The following is an 18,620-nucleotide window of genomic DNA, read 5'->3' on the forward strand; positions in this document are numbered from 1 at the left end:
GTGGTATGAATTATTATTGATGAAGTTAAGTTGGGTGTTCGGGGCGAACACGGGAAGCTTAATTTCATCGGGAGACCAAAACCAATTCCTCCTCTCGATCCCTATCGTAGCCTCTTATATATAGAGAATTATATCCACCAAATACCCACTTCCTACCCATCCTTAGGTGGCCGGCCAAGCAAGCTTGGAGTCCAAGCTTGGGCCGGCCAAGCTAAAGGATTGAGCCAAGTTAAGGGGGTCGGCCATTGCTTGGAGTCCAAGCTTGTTGTGGCCGACCCTAATAAAATTAAAAGGATTTTAATTTAAAATCTTTCCTTATGTGGAAGTCATGATTTAAAAATAGAGTTTAAAAATTAAATATTTCCTTTTATAAGATTCTACAAAAGATTAAGAGAAAGATTAGATATCTTTCCTTATTTGTAGTTAAAAGGAAGATTTTAATTTTGAAGAAAACTTTCCTTTTTGAAAATCATCCACATGTTTTAATAGAGAGATTTTAATTTATAAAATTTTCTTTTATAACCAACCATGAAGGAAAAAATTATTAGAGAAATTTTTATTTTAAAAATTTCCGGAAGCAAATAAGGAAGTTTAATTTTGTGTTCAAAACTTTCCTTATTTGGAGCTCTTGAAGGTGGTCGGCCATATAAAGGGTTAAAGGAAATTTTATTAAAATTTCCTTATTAACCAAAGGCAAAGAATATAAGGAAATTTTAATAATAATTAAATTTCCTTATTTGCTAAGACCAAGGAATATAAAAGAGGGGGTAGAGGTGCCTCACCTAATACAACTCTCTTCTATTTTCCTCTCGTCTTCCTTGGTGGTTGCTGACCCTTGTCTCTTGTTTTTCTCCTTTTCTCTTCCTCCTTGGTGGCCAGCGACATCAACACTAGAGGGGATATTGGTGGCCGGTTCTAGCTTGGAGAAGAAGGAGAGAAAGGATGCTTCGTTCTAGTATCCCTTTGAACTTGAAAGTTGATGGCCGAAACTTGCAAGAAGGAAGGAGGCTTGGTGGTTCTCATCTCGGTAGATCGTTGCCCACATAACGTCCGAGATAAGTAGAGGAATACAATAGAAGATCAAGAGATTGTTGTTTACAAAGAAAGATATAACTAGTAATTCTATTCCGCATCATACTAGTTTTTCTTTATATAGATTTGAAATACCAAACACAAGAGGCTAGTGATTTTAGAGTTTCGGATTTAAGATTTGAAGTTGTGTTTCTTTTATTTTGTTTTTTCGATCTTGTGATTCGATTGTTTTTTTGGTTAAACCTAGGGTTACTATAAGGAAATCAAATATTAAATTTCGTTAAGAGGCTTTGTCGAGGCAGTGGTGGATGTTCTTATACCCAAGAAGGCCAAGTGCCTCTCTATGTTTGACCTGGGAGCCGATTTTCGAAATAAATATTTAATTGAATTTGTAACATAGGTAGATTTGGATCTATAATGTTAAGTATCGTTTGCGATCCAAGTCTAAACCTCTAAGAACAGATAAGTTAAATTTGGAATCAATAATATTAAATTCCGTTTACAATTCTGAATTTAATTTCTAAAGAACACAATAGGTTGTTAGGAAAGGTTCAGGACTTGTACAAAATTTTTGTACAGGGGAACCAGTACGATCTTCCTAGGACCAACCAACACATTCATGGCTACCGGATTGAACCATAACAAGTATTCCTTCAAAGGTTCTTTGACCTTTTGCTTGAGAGCGAGCTGATCGAGTGGGAATTTTTGATACCTTCGACTAGTCGCAAAGTGATGCATGAACACTGTCTTGAACTCTTCCAAGGCCTGAATGGAGGAAGTGGTAAGACGATGGAATCACCTTTGTACTGAGCCTGAGAGAGTTGTCAAGAAAACTCGACACTTGATATCATTCGTATACTAGAGCAACAATGATGTGTTTCCGAATTTGCATATATGGTTTTCAGGATCGGTTGTTCCATTATATTCCCCGATCTGTAGCGCTCGGAAGTATCACAATAATTCATTTTGAAGAATATTCTTTGAAAATAGAGAGCCTTGGATGACCTTCGTTCCACTAGGTGTGGGAGTCTTTCCCCTTGAAGGACCTTTATATGGGGTCTCTCTTGAGGATTCCAAGAATGATGTCCGCATAGCTAATGTCCCGATCGGAGTAGGGATTGCAGCATGGGCATTTCGTTTGGTTAAGTCAACTTTTGACCAGGTGCTTGCGGCGCTTCGATTGATTGAGGCAACATCTCGAATGATAGAGGGTTAGGTATTAGCAGTGCCGACTATTGGGAATGTTCCTGTTAGTAATTAGCCCTAAGAGCCAATCATGAGATGATTAGGCCTTTTAGGTTACTTATTGAGTTAGACTCAAATGAATCCACTCATTGGATTGAGTCCAATCCGAATTAGACACATTGGATTAATGGGTTAGACTCAATGGGTTAGACTTATTAATTTATTGGATTAATGGTTAATCCAATATAATAAATCCAACCCATTAAGAGGAATACAAAGAGACAAAAACCCTTGGTATTCATGGGATGAATATAAATAGATTTTTGGATTTATTTTTTGAGAAGATGAAAGAGGTGTGACTTTTAGACTTCTCTCTTCTTCCTCCTTGGGCGAATTTGCTCTTGGTCGAACCATGTTTCTTGCTAGCACAAGAAGATGGTTCTTCTCCGAAGGCTTTGTTTGTGCGACGAACGAAGGATATGTTCGTGTGGATACCGTAGAGGCGCGGACGCTTGAACGCACTGAGATCTGGATCCAAAGAAAAGGTTGCTGTCGGGATTACGAAGGGCACGCAACAAAGGTATAATTCTATCATGTAGCTTAGTATAGTTTATTTTCAGAAAATATTTCTTCCCTTTACATGGATCTGCTGGATAAGAGGATCTAGTAATTTTTCCGCTGCGCTTTCACGTGTTTAGCGCGCTAGATCCCAACAGTTCCTACGAAATCTCCTGCACCATGGTAGCCACTAGCTTGTTGAAATCATCTGTTGCCATGGTGATGACGTTGGGTCTTCTAGCATCATTCATCTCAACGACTTAGTTCAGGTCTTAACTCAGTATTCCTACAGACGATGTCAATTTAATCCTACTTGAGAGCACTAATGAACGAACCATCAATGAGTTAGTGTTGAGGTTGACCAAATCGTTGATCACTCGGGAATAGTAAAAGCTGGTGGAGAGATTCATCAGAGTTTGGATGGGAGAAAATAGGAAATAGAGAGTTAAAATGATAGTCAGAGGATTTGCCAACGTAGTCACTCCGACGTTCAAGTGAGTCTCCGACAAGAGAGAATGAAGAAGAGCAATGATTTAGGATTTTTAGAAATCTCAGTCTATGTACACGTACGACTTTTTATAGAGTTTTAGTTGTGCCTTCACATTCTCCAAAAGTTCCAAGATTCCCGCTTATGTTACCCACATTTTCTGAAATAAATAGCTACATTTTCCCACGTTCCCCTAAGAAAACAACTGCATTATCTATATCTTCCACGAGCAATAGCTCCACGTCTTGTCTGTGGAGTCAGGAATGATAAGGATATGGGAATTACATGGAACCAGGAGCAGCACAGATTCAGACATAAATTCGAGGGTGATCCAAATCAGGAATGACATGGAGTTGGAGACGATTCGGAATCGAGAATGACATAAAGTCAGGGTACAATCCATAGTTAGGAATGGCCTAAAGTCGGATATAATATGGAGTCAGGAATGATATGAAGTCGGGAAATCAACTTCTATTGACTTTGACTATTGACTTTCTTTGACCACCTAACATCTTTCTGCTACCTTGTCTCACCTGTAGAGTCGGAAATGGTACATATACAAAAATTGCACGGAGTCTGGAACAACGTGAATTCGAACACGGATTCGAAGATGATCCGAAGTCAGAAATGTCATGGAGGGGGGAGACGATCCGGGATCGAAAATGACATGAAGTCGGGTACAATCCACACCATAAACTCGGCGAGCCGTCTACTGTCGACTTTAACCACCACCGATAGTAGAACTGTTGACTTCCCCTTACCATCTTCCCACTGCCTACCGTATCATTCACTTTAGTATGTCTATAATTCATCATTGAATTTGCTCGACAGGGTATGCTGAACGAGAATTCGCCGACCAGACGGTGGCGAGCCGATGCGTAATAGAAGTGGCATCGTTAAGAACTCGGCGGAGATTATCGCCAAGACCAGCTTCGGCATCAGCGAAGAGAAGGGGAATAGATTGTTCAAGAAGCAGCAGATGCTGTTCCGGTCCGGCCGCCTCTTCGGCGTCCCATTCGGCGAGATCCTGTGCTCCAAGAAGTCCTACCAAGCGTGGAGGTTGGGGAAGCACATCGATAGGCTTCCCCATGACATCGTCAGTTCTCGACGGGAACAGGGTGATTCTGAGGCGGAGCAGCAGCATGACCTCCTCAGACAGCTCCTCGAGGCCGAGAATCGAGACGGGAGAAGGAGGAAGTTTGCTGCGAGGGACTTCATGGACGAGTATAAGACTTTCTTCTTCACCGGCCACGAGACCACCGCGCTGGCCCTCTGTTGGGCCTTAATCTTGCTGGCCCTGCACCAGAAGTGGCAGAGCATTCTCCGGGAAGAAGTCGAGCTAGTTTCCGTCGGCCGGCCTTTTGACTCCGACGTGCTCTCCAGGTTAACAAAGGCAAATAAGAAGATTTGATGGTGCAAGTAATTGCAGATGGGGAACGTATGGAACAAGGTGCTCCGGCTGTACTCGCCGGCACCGAACGTGCAACGGCAGGCAAGGGAGGAGGTCCGCGTCGGGGATTTGGTGGTCCCCTAGGGGACTAACATGCGGACGGGGTGGGCATGCGCCACGACCCGGAGCTGTGGAGCGATGTTGTGAACGGATTCAGGCCGGAGAGGCTCGGGGAGTACCGTGCCCACGGTGGGTGCCAGCATTGGATGGGTAGGGAGGACCTGCGTCTGGCGCAACAAAAGACGGTGGAGATCCTTTGCCGATATCTAAGCGAGTAAAAATTGGGGTTGTTTTTAGAAAATCGGAGAGTCGCACTCGCTGGACATTGGACGGTGAAGATCCTTCGTCAACAAAGAGCTCACCAGACGAAAACGTGGCCACCATTTATCATCACTTTTGCTGTGTTTGGGATCGAGGCCGCCCAACTATTTGCCTAAGGGGCATTCGATCCAGAGAATCCTTCCGATGCTGCAGAACGTGATGGAGACGAAAGCGAAGTAGGGAGTCAATCAAAGGCCAGCAACGATGGATCGTCTTCTGAAATCAGCACGCTCGTCGGGATCTCTCAATCTCTCCAATCGATCCCTCAAGTAATTGGTTCTCTGAGAATGATTTAACTTTTGTCTGGCAGATTTGATTCTGAAAATAGGCATCGCGGAGTCTTCTCGACGTTCTCGCTACGCTTTCGCATCACGATTTTGTAGTTCCGAATGATCTGATTCATTTTCTTCTGTTTCTTAAATTTATGAGTTGGCCGCATTTGTTCGTTTCACAGGGAGTTGCCCGATGAGATTTACGGAAGCTTGGAATCGAACGCGGAGGATGATAAGTGGTGGGAGGTAAAAATTCCTTCTTTAGCTTCTCCAAGAAGTATCTTTTAGCTAGTTACCAAGTTTGACAGTCGAAGTTCTTTTGTTTTGCCTCGCCCTGCATTTCTTTTCAGGCCGTGGATCTGCAAAAGCTTATTTTGGCTCATAACAACCTTGAGATATTGAAAGAGGACCTAAAAAATTTGAATATGTTAACTGTCTTAAATGTCAGTCACAATAAACTATGTTCACTACCAGCAGCCGTTGGCGAGTAAGTTGCTGTGTTTTTCCTTTGTTTTTAATTCCATGTAGCATTTGCTCCTGCATTCTGATTTCTTGCTCATCAGGCTTACTTTGTTGAAGGCATTGGATGTGTCGTTTAACATGATATCTAGTATCCCTGAAGAGATTGGCAGCGCAACTTCTCTGGTCAAGTAGGCTCTCTCATTGTACATTATACTTAACTTGGCCATCATATTGTGAGTAAACCATAAATTCATGCATATTTTCTTTTTCATGCAGGCTTGATTGTTCAAATAACCAACTTAGGAAACTTCCTTGCAGTCTTGGAAGTTGCTTAGACTTATCTGAACTTAAGGTATTTCACAGTTAGGCTTACTAGATTAATTTCTATGCCATTCTTATCTAGATTAGGACTATGGACTAGCACTATGTTGAAACATATTGTGGGATTCTCAATGTGACTAGAGTTCTGCAAGTTGATATTTATATATTTTCTTCACATAATGTTAGGCATCAAATAACTGCTTGGCAGAACTTCCAGATGAACTTGCCAACTGCTCAAAGTTGATTAAATTGGATGTCGAGGTACAATTATTGCTAATTTAAAGGCCCTTCAAAAGTTAGTTTTCATTTGAGCAATGATAAAAAATTAAGTAGTGATAATCCTAACGGAGTGGTATAATCTAAGGGGAACAAGTTGACATCATTCACTGAGAGCATGCTAATTTCATGGACTTCGTTGACAGAACTCAATGCTGGTATGTGAGAGTGAGTTAGATTTTATGCTTAAAGTGGAGATCTCCTTGTTTTATAATTCATTATTCTAGAGGCTACTTGAATGGATACCAGTATGCTAAATTTCTTCTCTTGGCCCTTTAAAGCTAAAAATCAGCTCACCTGCATTCCACATAGCATAGGTCTCCTCACAAAACTTATCCGTCTGGATCTTCATCAAAATAGTAAGCATGTTTAGCCAATTTGTATATATATAGTTTTAGTCAAAACTTTTCTACATTTCTTTAGAGCTTTCTGATTGTGTTCGTTTGAATCTTTTCTAGAAATTTCATCAATTCCATCTTCAATTATGGGTTGTTGTTTACTTGCTGAATTTTATATGGGGTGAGTTCAATTAGTTTTTAGAATGATTTATAGTTTCTTCCTCGTAAGAATTCTTCCATGTATTTAGAGACACATGTTTGTTTGTCTTGAAATGCAGGACTAATTTACTGTCAACTCTTCCGGCTGAAATTGGTGCACTTTCTCGTTTAGGGACTTTGGATCTTCATGCAAACCAGGTAACATTTTTTTTTAAAAAAAATTGTTCTTACCTTTGCAGAACAAAGTATATTACTAGTTTGATCACTTTCACGAAGTTCAAATTCTTGATGAAAGAACATAGGTAGATGAAAACAGGATCTATATTATTAATTGAGTTGTGAAAAATCAAGCCTGCCATTATGCAATGTTGATATTAATTGTTGGAAGTTGAGGGTTGCCATTACATGATCGCTGTTACCCAACATTTTGCCTTCCAATGTTTTTTATTTTCTCAATAGAAAACAAATACAAGGATTATGCTGTGACAAACTCTAGATGTCCCATCCCATTTTGTGCCCCTTTTATTATAAATACTTGTATTATAAATTCTCTATGCTTGGATTTCTCTATTCATTCTGCAATGAAATTCCTATTTTATTTTTTATATATTTGCCTTATAGCAGCTTCAGGTAGAGATTCACATGATTTTGGTGAATATTTTGTATAATGGCCACTCTTACAAGAATTTGAACTGAGAAGTAATGAGCACCTGTACTTGGTTTAACAAACTCGAATATTTCTCAAGTTAAATTAAAATGTGTAAATAACTAATCAAATTTAAAAAAGTACTCTTTCAATTCTTATCTAAATAAAAATAAAGCAAATTAATTCAATTAAAGTCTTAAAGAAGAATTATTGTTTGTGTAAAAATAGGATGATCACTTTATATATATTATGCATTAAATGAAAAATACACTGCAATATTCTTGAGGAATACGCCAACATAATTTTTGAAGCTTTTTTTAGAAGTGTAGTAAATTTGGGAAGTCAATGATATAAAGAGTTTAAAAGACAACAATATGAAGGAGGGGACTAGGAGGATAAACAAGAAAGATGATTTTCTCTGACTGAGGCTAATATATTTTATGATTGAAGCATTGGTTCAGAAAAGACAACGATAAAATTTAGTTTGGCCTTAAATTTCAAGAGTGGCATTGAATGAGGGCGCAACTGGCAATTTCACATGAATGTGGCAAATGTAACAGTTAGGATAGAAAACTCTAACATGTGGCTTGTATTCCTTTCAATACGACTATATGATCACTTGGCTTTAATTGGTTGACTAGAGTTACTAATTTTTGTAGAAGTTAAGTTTCTCTCTGTTGTTGATATGCTTTTACTCTTTTAGTTAAAGGAGTTTCCTGTGGAAGCCTGCAGACTGCAACTCTCTGCCCTGGATCTATCCAATAACACTTTATCTGGCTTGCCAGCTGAGATAGGTGAGGTTATTGTATTCCAATTCCCCTTGATCTATGTTGGTATTGCTATTGATGATTTATTTACATTAATTAACTTGGGTAAAATTATTTTGGAGATTTGCTATTTCAAGTATAATGGATTTTTCTTGAATGATTTTTTTTATGTTTACAAGTGGCCCTTATCTACTCGGAACTATAATGAAGGTGTTGAAAGATTGTTGTAATTATGATGTGAATGCTTATAAGCATTGCATATATAACGATAATGAAATAGGCAAGTATAATAGTACAGAAAGCCATGGTTTTAGATCAGTTTACTAGGTACAGATTGGCACCAATTGGAGTAGGTCAGTCACTTAAAACTAGCCTCAATCCATGTAGTTTACTTGCACAATTTTCTTAATCCTTAAAACAATTGTTAGTTTTAACTCTAGTTTAAGTGAAATTTGGATAAATCAAGTAAATCTATATGTCACCATGTTAGTAGGAGTATTTGTTAATCATTTAATACTATTAAACAAAACCCACCAACGCAGGAGAGACACATCCTGTACTTCCTATACATTCTAACTCAATTCTGACATGTCCTTCACATAGTATTACTGCAGAACTTGTCCATTGCACTGGGATAGCAGGCATTTCCCTGCTCCATCACTAGGTTCAAATAAGAAAAACAACTAGTTTGAGGATGAATTCAAACCAGTATATCAAAGTTTTAAACTCTGAAACAGATTTGCCTTTTTATTTACTTGCGGCCTCATGTATTCCGACCCCTACAAGTTTGTTTATTCATTCTCTACTATTCTTCAACATTCATTGTCATTATACAATTGTTGAAAAAATTTGATGCTATATTTTCAACCTGTATCATTGGTGTCATAAAAATGGCTACAAGAAACAAGATGAGATCTGGAGCATTATAAATGAGCAGCTTGATACATCATTTTTTCTGTACTTTATTGTTGTGTGATTTAGGCTGGATGGAGATCTTTTTTTCCCTCTTATTTTGCTCTGTTGCTAACATGGATTACCTTAAGTTTGTCCTTTTTGTTGATCATATTTTCCTAGATAAAAAAATCTACAGCAATCTGTTCAACCATTTGGAGCTGTCTGTATTTCTAGTTTCAATGTCATTCACTTGAATTTCCATATCAATTCAAGGTACAATGACTACTCTGAGAAAGCTTTTACTGACTGGGAATCCCATAAGAACTCTTCGAAGGTGTCACTAGTTTCTGCATTTAAATGTCTTAAAAGTTTTGGTCGGAGACTCCATGTTTCTAATAATTGAGCCATTTTGTATTAGCTCTCTAGTATCTGGACCAACACCAATGCTGCTGAAGTATCTTCGAAGTCGCCTCTCTGCTGATGAAGGTAATGCCCTTTCCCATATAAAGTTTATTTTTATCTGCTACAATTGTCATCAAAAGTGTTCCCTAGATCCACATGCATATGCATTGGTTCACTACAACTTGTATGCTTACATACGCCGATATGCATATGTAGTTGCTTATTGTATTTGCTAAAACGTTCAATTGACTCAATGTAGACTAAACTAGTTTACCTTCTCAACCATCCTTGTTATGGAATATATACTACATGAGAAAAATGATTGCTACTTAGCTTACTTTTAATTTAATCTACATATAAAGAAACAACAAAATAAGAAGGGAGGAGATCTCTCGAGCAAAAAAGGGTTATGTTCATGGTTTAAAGAGCCGTGCCGAAACGGTCGAAACGGATGAAACGTCTCGTTCCGCTCAGCGGCCGACATCGGCACGACCCCAGCACCAGACCCACGACAGGTGCGACGTGTTGCGCGATCCTGTAGTCACAGCAGAGGGGTCGCTCTGCAACAGTAGCAGAGAGGTCGCATAACCCTTCCACTACCGCCGGGGAGGCATCGTACGACCCTGCGGTCACTGCTGAGGGGTCGCACGACCAACGCGGTCGCGCCGAAGGAGTCATGCAATCCTCGCGGCCATGGCTGGTCACGCAACCCTACGACAACACCAAAGTCGTGCGGGCTCGCGAGTGGTGTCAGATTTCAGATTTTTTTTAATTAAACTTAGGTTATTTTTTTTAATCAACTCCTAGTTATGGTGAAGATAATCTAAAGAGGCTTTATTAAACTCTAATAAAATTATCTAATTAATTTCATTTATTTAAATTTAAAAATTATAATAAAATTTTTATTTATTTATTTATCTATTTTCATATCTTTTCTTTTTTTAAAAGATTATTTTTTATCTTGTTTATTTTTTAAATATTTTAGTTTTAATTAATATATTTTATATTAAAAAAATACCGAAACTATATCGGCACAGCACGATACGGTACCGAAACCGTATCGTTCCGGTCCAAGACCGAAACCTCGGCACGGGTCGAAATTTTAAACCTTGGTTATGTTATGTGAAAGTTATAAATGAATGGTTGTTTGATGATTTAAAAAAGATATTTTTTTCTGTTTTGCATCAGCACTGTATATCCGTAAGTGCTAAAAGCATTTTATGGTTTTTTGCAGTCATTGTGTGGCAAGTGTATTTTTTTTATTGTTGTTTTCTCACTAACAGTTGGACATCTGTATCCACTATGTGGTACAATAACAACAACAACCAAGCCTTTTCCCACTAGGTGGGGTCGGCTGTATGAATCCTTTTACGCCATTGAGCTCTATCTCCTATTATATCATCATCTATATTTAAATAAATTTTATCTTGTTTTATTGTTGCTAACCAAGTCTTTTTTGGTCTTCCTCTTCCTCATTTGATATGCATGTTTATCATAGTTTCACATCGTCTAACTGGAGCATTTATTGGTCGTCTAAGTACATGTCCGTACCATCTTAAATGTGTCTCTCGGAGTTTGTCCTCAATAGATGCAACTCCGACTTTCTCTCTAATGCTCTCATTCCTTATTTTGTCCATCTTCGTATGTCCACACATTCACCTTAACATTCTCATCTCTGCAACTCTCATCTTATGCTCATGTGCTCGAGTCATAGCTCAACATTCAGCTCCATATAACATAGCAGGTCTAACGGCGGTTTTATAGAACTTACCTTTAAGTTTAAGAGGTACTTTACGGTCACATAAAACACCTGACGCTCCCCTCCATTTCACCCATCCAGCTTGTATTTTATGTAAGACATCTCTCTCAATCTCTCCATCATTTTGTAAAAATGATCCTAAATATTTAAATCTCTCGGTTCCGGACAACTCGTCCTCTCCTATCTTAACAATTGTTTCATTACTTTTAATATTGCTAAACTTAAATTCCATATATTCTGTCTTTAATCTACTAAGCTTAAAACCTTTCCCCTCTAGTGTTTCCCTCCAAGATTCTAGCTTAGCATTTACTCCTTCACGTGTCTCATCTACCAAAATAATATCATCTGCAAACAACATGCACCACGGTACTGTGTCTTGAATGTGTGCAGTGAGTTCGTCCATAATTAGTGTAAAAAGATAGGGACTTAGGGCTGATCCTTGATGTAACCCTATCTTTATTGGAAATGCTTCAGTTACTCCGCCTGAAGTCTTTATTCTGGTCGTTACATCCTCATACATATCCTTAATTAGTTCAATATATGTTACGCTAACACCTCTCTTTTCTAAAATTCTCCATATAATTTTTCTTGGGACTCTATCATAAGCTTTTTCTAAGTCAATGAATACCATGTGTAGATCTTGTTTTTGCTCTCGATATTTTTCAATTAATTGTTGAAGGAGATGTATAGCTTCTATTGTCGACCTTCCAGGCATGAATCCAAATTGAACATTTGTAATAAAATAAAATAAGTCTTCTTGCATTTGTAATAATTGAACATTTTCTTGATGATTAAAGCTCTTAAATCTTTGTTTATATGTCTATGTTTAAACTTTAAATCCCTTACTGAATTTATTTGTCCTCTCTTCCTTTACTGAAGTTCACGGTTCCATGTATTGTGTATAGAATCTGGATTGGGAACTAGTAAAACTATGAAAGATGATCAAATTGCAAGAGCGGCTAGGTTGTCCCTGTCTTCCAAGGTAAATATTATATTTGCTATTTTTTTCTTAACCTTGCTGACAAAATTGCCTATTAATAATTCAAAGGTGAGTCATATTATTGTCTGGACAAAGTAAAAGGGGTCTCATATTATAAAAAAACAAACCTCGCGTAAGAGAAATTTCATACACATAATTTATTAATCAAAAGCTACTTATTACATAAAGACACGACACTCTTATACACTAAATACCAACTAAAATAGGAAAGAAATAACACTAATTGATAATAATAATCTTTTCACATTAAAAATAGGATAATTACCAAAATTAATTACAAATTTAGAATTTAAAATTGACCTTTTTTTCCTTATGTGCATCATTTTCTCACCTACTGAGAACTTAGCTATATGTGAATTGTTGGCGTCTCTTCTTGAGTCATCGTTTCCATGCATGTAGAATAATTGCTTCATCAACTTTATTTAGCAGTGTTTCTTTAATTTTTTTCCTTTAGATGTCCCTTTCAGGGAGCAAGAAATTGATGCACTTTCCTCCTCTTTTTTACATTTAATTTTGTGTTCTTTCTTTCTGGTTGCCCTTTCCAATCACTAAGAAAATATCTTAGTTTATCTTAGTGAGGAGATGATGTCCATGCCTGTGTAACAGCTGCACAAAACAAAAGAACTTCACATACAGGAAAATTCTCAATAGAGAATTGAGATAGAATTTTATTAATCAAAAGCTTAATGTTACATAGAGACACAACACTTTTATAAACCCAATAGCAACTAAACTAGAAAAGAAGAACCACTAATTGAGAGAGACAATAAAATTATTAAACTCCTACTAAAATAAAGATTATATTATCAAATCAAAAGATACTAAACTTTCCACACTTAAAATAGGACAATTACCCAAATTAATTTCAAGATTTCCTTTTTGTGAGTTGGAGATGAGAATAAAATTGTGTTTTGATGAGCGATGATGGGTGGGGTGAAAAGGCATTAATAGGAAAATTTGAAGAAAAAGAAAAGTGATTCTTTGTCAAAATTATGAGCCTATTTTGGTAAATTTACAGCTAAATGACCATAATTTTGGGGTTGGGATGTGTTTTTTTGGGGGAAACCATCTTGGGCCCATGCCCTTGACGTGCTTAACACATGGACCATCTCAAGTTTAGCACGTGGATCTGCTAGGTCACACCCAGCTTTGTCCAAATCATATATGTATAGGGCCTGGTCCTGCCCAGCCCATGTAAATTTGGTCATGCTACTACAGGTGGCCCAGCTTGTTTGATGTCCCTAGTCCTGATGGTTAGGCCATTCATGTCATCCTTGTCCCACCTCCAATGCTTCTTTCTGAATTGAATGGATATCAATTTCCAGTCCGAAATTAACTAGATGTTCCCTTACATTACAATCAACTGTTAACTGTTTCTTCTACTGGATCAGGAGTTAACATTAAGTGGTTTAGGATTAACCACTGTCCCACCTTCTGTATGGGAGACAGAAGAACTGGTGAAAGTTGATATTTCCCGGAATTCAATTGAAGTCCTACCAAGTGAACTATCAACTTGTTCCTCACTTCAGGTATGAGAATATGATGGTCAAATACAGTTAACTGTCACCTTGTTCGACAAGTAATTAGTATCTCACTCGTTTTGGTATACAATGAAATTCCAAACCCTGGTCACCAGGTCTCTAAATTTCTAGAGGAGAGTTATAAAAAAAAATTCTTGCTTTTTATCATTAATATATTATTGATTTTCTTAATTCTCTCATATGTTAGTTTGAGTTTATATCTGCAGACTTTGATTATTTCTGGAAACAAGATAAAAGAATGGCCTGGTGCAGTGCTGTCTGCTCTTCCTAACCTCTCTTGTTTGAAACTGGACAACAATCCATTATCACAGGTATAATCAGTAGTGATGAATTTACATAAGGTGGAGAGTGGAGGAAACTACTTGTCTTTGTTATTTGGTTTATCATTGCCTCTCAGTGGTTATATAATTCCGTATTGCTACCTGGAAAAGGTGTATATTAGCCACATACATAACATGATTACTGCATTTATTAAATTGTCTTTTTAAGCATCACACCTGATCTAATCAATTAACATATCTGGTAAGTGTTCACATGTTATAGGTGTGTGTGTGGTTCTACAAATTCTGCCTTTATAAGCCAGACCATACTTGTTAGTGACAACAAGCACTAGCTATTTCATGAATATGTTAGGAGAAAAGCTTACTGCATCTATCTCTGACAGATTCCATCTAATGGCCTTGAGTGCCTTACAACAATCAGAATTTTGGATTTAAGTGGCAACAAGTCATCCTTGCCAGAATCTTTTTCATTCTCCAGTGTACCACAATTGGAGGAACTTTACCTAAGGTTTTAATTGACTTGTTAAATCGTTTCAAATTCCTGAGACACAATACAACAGTATGAATGATTTTCTAATTTTCAGGCGAATGCAACTGAGTGAACTCCCTCCAGGACTGTTGACCTTACAGCGACTAAAAATTCTCGATCTTAGCCAGAATAATCTTGTCTCAGTGCCTCAGGTAATCACTGACTGGATGTATATACAGAAAAGAAATCATCTGTCTTTAAATAGGATTTGGTTAGGCTATGCCACTTTGTTCTCTTCCTTAAACTTTGCTGTTATCTACAGTAAATACATAACTCAGTATTCTTGTTATGATTGAAACAGGAAATAAAGGGCTTAATTTCCATTATTGAGCTTGATGTTTCTGACAACAACATAACTGCGCTTCCTCCGGAAATGGTCTGGCTGCTTTCTTTGAGTACCTCTTACTAGTTACTAGTTTATGCATGATTTTCAATACATGAATTTAAGTAATTTGAGCTACTTATAAATTTCTTTGTCCAAACCTTACACTTTAATTGGCTAGGCCACGTTGTGGTGAAGAACTTTATTTTTCAGAGAATTGGAAATCAATAAATTATTGTGCATTTCTGCAAGCAATGAACATAAGTTATAATTTTCATCTATTGAAGGTTAGCTTCATGGATCAGATTCACAATTGAACAATATACATTGTTCCAACATATATATTCTAGTTAAACCAGTCATATGACATCTAGAAAGCAGTGCTAGCTTCTATTTACCTCTAAATCCTCAATTATATACACCGAGCACTCCCTTAAGTTGGTATAGCTTTAAGTAATCAATATGGCTTTCAGGTTATATGTAACAAGGAAGTGAATCTATATCTCATACAATACCAATTTAGCATCTCTAATATGGCCTCTAACCAGAAGATTGAGGACTTTTGGTGCCATTATAGAAAAAAAAGGATGACACAAAGGCAAAGTGAATAGGAAATAAGAAATCATAGGTAGCATAGTGAGGAATTATGTGACAGGTAGTAATTATTATTTATCTTTATGAAAAGCTACAGGTGGATAATATGTTGGTTTAGTTTTTGTTTGATTTAAGCAGTGGGGTGATAAGCTTACAGTAGAGATTGAAGGAGTAAAATAGTATTAGTGAAAACACCTGAGAACATCTCCAAGAGTCATTTAGTTGTGGATTCTGTGTATCGAAATAGAATTGTACAATTATCTCATGGATTTAGTAGACAGGTAGGTGCAAGAGAGCATATAGAAATAGGAGCAGAAGAAACAAAAATAAAAAATAAAAAAAATGGGAAGAATAAAAGATAAACAATTGACAGATACAAATTTTGGTCAACTCTATGGATTAGCATCCCAAAAATCTGCGGTCAAGAATATCACTAGGAAAAATATACTAATAGGAACATAATTATTTAAAAAGAAAAGGCATATTGTTGATGAATAAGACATAATAAGGTGAGCATCAGTCCAAATAAAATGTTGTGGTAAATTTAAATGAAACGACTGTTCTTACATTCTAATATTGTGGAATAAAACAAGAACATTATCATAAAATGAATGATTAAAACACCCAAAAAATGTTTGAAACTCAAACTTTTACGAATTCATCCTAACTTGGATTTAGAACTAAATTCTCTCTGTGTATGCATATGTATGTACACAGTCGCATACATATCTTCTGCCAAGTGTAATGCTAACCTAAGAAACAAAAGGGACATGAAAATTACAAAAATCAAGATCTTTTTACTACATGAAACTGCATTACAGAATCATTGTTCTTAAACATTTCTAGGTTCAATTCTTGAGAAAGGGATGTCAATCTAGATGGAGTTTATCCACTTAATTGGTTTGAACTATAAACTTTCTGCTAGCTATGAGAAGCACACATGAAAAAAAATCTTCTTTTTGTGTCTGTCAGGGACTGCTCGAGCCAAGCTTACAAGTACTGAAACTTGATGGCAATCCGCTGAGAAGGTGCCAACATTGCCCCATCCTATTTCTCAGTTTTGGAGTAATTATTATGCTGATTTGGTGCTTCAAAGTTCAAACAACATAGAAACATCACAAAACATTCTTATTATCTGGATTAAAGTTGTCCCACCTAGAAGAAACTGTGGTTCTCAGATTTGGTTTTCTACTTCAACCACTGCCCCTTCTGCATTCTATCTTTTGCTTTTACACTTTTGCTTTTACAAGATAATGAAATCTGGGTAGAGTTTTCATTTGCGTAAATGGACCAAATCTATCTTAGAACTGCATATTTTTTTCTTTCTTGTGAAATGGAGAGATTTCATCTTTCAGGTGTCATTCTTTTTATAATAGATATACCATGATTTAGTTTTTGAGACTACATTAGTTGGATTATTTCTTCCTTCTTATTTTTATCTTTTTTTTTTTTTTTTTCTGTTTTGCAGCATTAGGCGAACTATCCTAGATCGGGGAACTAAAGCTATTCTCAAATATCTCAAAGACAAACTCCCAGATCAATGATTGCGCAGAGATGATTACAACTTCTGTTTATTATTAGACCGGGTGCTTCAGTACTCTCCTGAATCGTAAATAGTGTTGGATGCGAGGCATTTCACGACAGAGCTTTCTGGTATAAAAATAGAATACGTGAAATGCTCTGGTTGTGTTCACAATTCATCGCCCTTTCAATTTATTCATGTTATTCCTGGTTTGCCAACTGGTAATTCGTGGTTCTATTTAATTATTTTTTTGATTTGAAGGTAAACTGCTGCCGATGTATGTGTATTGTTTTGTTGTATCTGTTTTCACAGTACTAATTATTGATTATTTTTATTGTAGCAAAGGTTGATCTTGATGTTGTAAGAAGAACCACTCTTTCTTATTATGAGAAATGCTTTGCCATCCTATTTTGTATTCAAGCTTAGTGTGTATTTACTTGGAGAAGTTGGTTGCTTTAGGCATTAAAATTTATCCGTTTATCCACCCCAATTTATAGCTTGCCATTGCGATGAGTTCTTTTAAACGTTGCATTTAGGTATACACGGCGTGTAAGTTGGTATCATTCGTAATCCAAATTCGTTAAATTCTGAATTTAGTAGAATACGCACATTTAGCTTATTTGATATTAGTAATTTGGTTACATGTGGTAAATCATTATCTATCAAATTTATAGGAATAACATGATACTGCAGAAGTCTGATGAATGGTCAAATCTGACGTAAAATGTTAAGACAAACGGTAATTTATCAAAAGACGTATTACAGTTAATGTATTTACTAAAAAGTGCATCATGATTTTGTATTTACCAAAAGGCGCAGATAAGTGATGTTTATTATCGAATATAACCCTACCGCCAACTCCTCTGATCAGTCATCATTTCCCAGGCATCCGAACCACATTTTTAAAAAACTTAGATATTAAAAAAAAAACGATCATTAGGGTACCTCCCTCCTTCGTGACATGCGAGTGCAGCTCGATCTTGTGAAACCCTAGTTTAGTGTTCGTGAGCCATCAGTTCGAGTTTTTCTCAAGCGACATCTAGCTAGCATTTCAGTTTAATTAAAAACCAGGAGTGTTCGTGAGCCATCAGTGAAAGATTCTACGGTTTACATTACATTAATCAGCTAGTATCATAATGGCGCAAAGACGTCGATCGGGTGAATCATCATCCTCTCCACATCAATTAGCTGTAAAGATTATCATTTTACAAACTCTGTGATATTGAGAAGCTGAACTAGTATGATTTAAATTTTTTTATTTTTATAAAGTATAGGGTTCAGTTGATGTTGGACAGAAACTGCATTGGAACAGTGTCCTCGGTCACTTTAAAAGTTTTTTTCAACCATCCACGAAGAAAGGAACGCATGGAGGCTCTGTTATTTTACATGACCGACACATAGTGTTGATCAAACAGTCACTCTTTCGTATTTTTTTGGACATAGAAGATATGCAGCACATCCATGGGATTTTGGTAAATATATTTGAAAATTGGGATTCAAGT

General features: G+C 36.8%; 2 protein-coding genes across 4 annotated transcripts; both read left to right on the plus strand.

Annotated features, from left to right (window-relative positions):
- Nucleotides 1–4,136: 4,136 nt before the first annotated feature.
- LOC122010519 (cytochrome P450 709B1-like) lies at nucleotides 4,137–4,673 on the plus strand. Its single transcript, XM_042567052.1, has one exon. It carries the CDS (start codon nucleotides 4,137–4,139, stop codon nucleotides 4,671–4,673), a length of 537 nt encoding a protein of 178 aa, XP_042422986.1.
- A 418-nt stretch (nucleotides 4,674–5,091) lies between these two features.
- LOC122012491 (plant intracellular Ras-group-related LRR protein 6-like) lies at nucleotides 5,092–17,462 on the plus strand. 3 transcript variants are annotated; one of them, XM_042569052.1, is made up of 21 exons: nucleotides 5,092–5,302; nucleotides 5,488–5,551; nucleotides 5,656–5,792; nucleotides 5,869–5,955; nucleotides 6,044–6,119; nucleotides 6,275–6,349; nucleotides 6,453–6,522; nucleotides 6,646–6,723; nucleotides 6,823–6,883; nucleotides 6,981–7,059; nucleotides 8,211–8,301; nucleotides 9,442–9,502; nucleotides 9,587–9,654; nucleotides 12,235–12,311; nucleotides 13,721–13,858; nucleotides 14,077–14,181; nucleotides 14,535–14,659; nucleotides 14,736–14,832; nucleotides 14,982–15,056; nucleotides 16,569–16,624; nucleotides 17,065–17,462. In XM_042569052.1, exons 1-21 carry the CDS (start codon nucleotides 5,238–5,240, stop codon nucleotides 17,138–17,140), a joined length of 1,761 nt encoding a protein of 586 aa, XP_042424986.1. In that variant the 5' UTR covers nucleotides 5,092–5,237; the 3' UTR covers nucleotides 17,141–17,462. The 3 variants fall into 3 exon arrangements, with proteins under 3 accessions (XP_042424986.1, XP_042424987.1, XP_042424988.1); XM_042569053.1 differs by lacking the exon at nucleotides 16,569–16,624; XM_042569054.1 differs by lacking the exon at nucleotides 5,092–5,302 and having other exon boundaries at nucleotides 5,885–5,955.
- Nucleotides 17,463–18,620: the final 1,158 nt, after the last annotated feature.

This window comes from Zingiber officinale, chromosome 8A (genome assembly GCF_018446385.1).
Source record: "Zingiber officinale cultivar Zhangliang chromosome 8A, Zo_v1.1, whole genome shotgun sequence".
NCBI classification, from domain to species: Eukaryota; Viridiplantae; Streptophyta; class Magnoliopsida; order Zingiberales; family Zingiberaceae; genus Zingiber; species Zingiber officinale.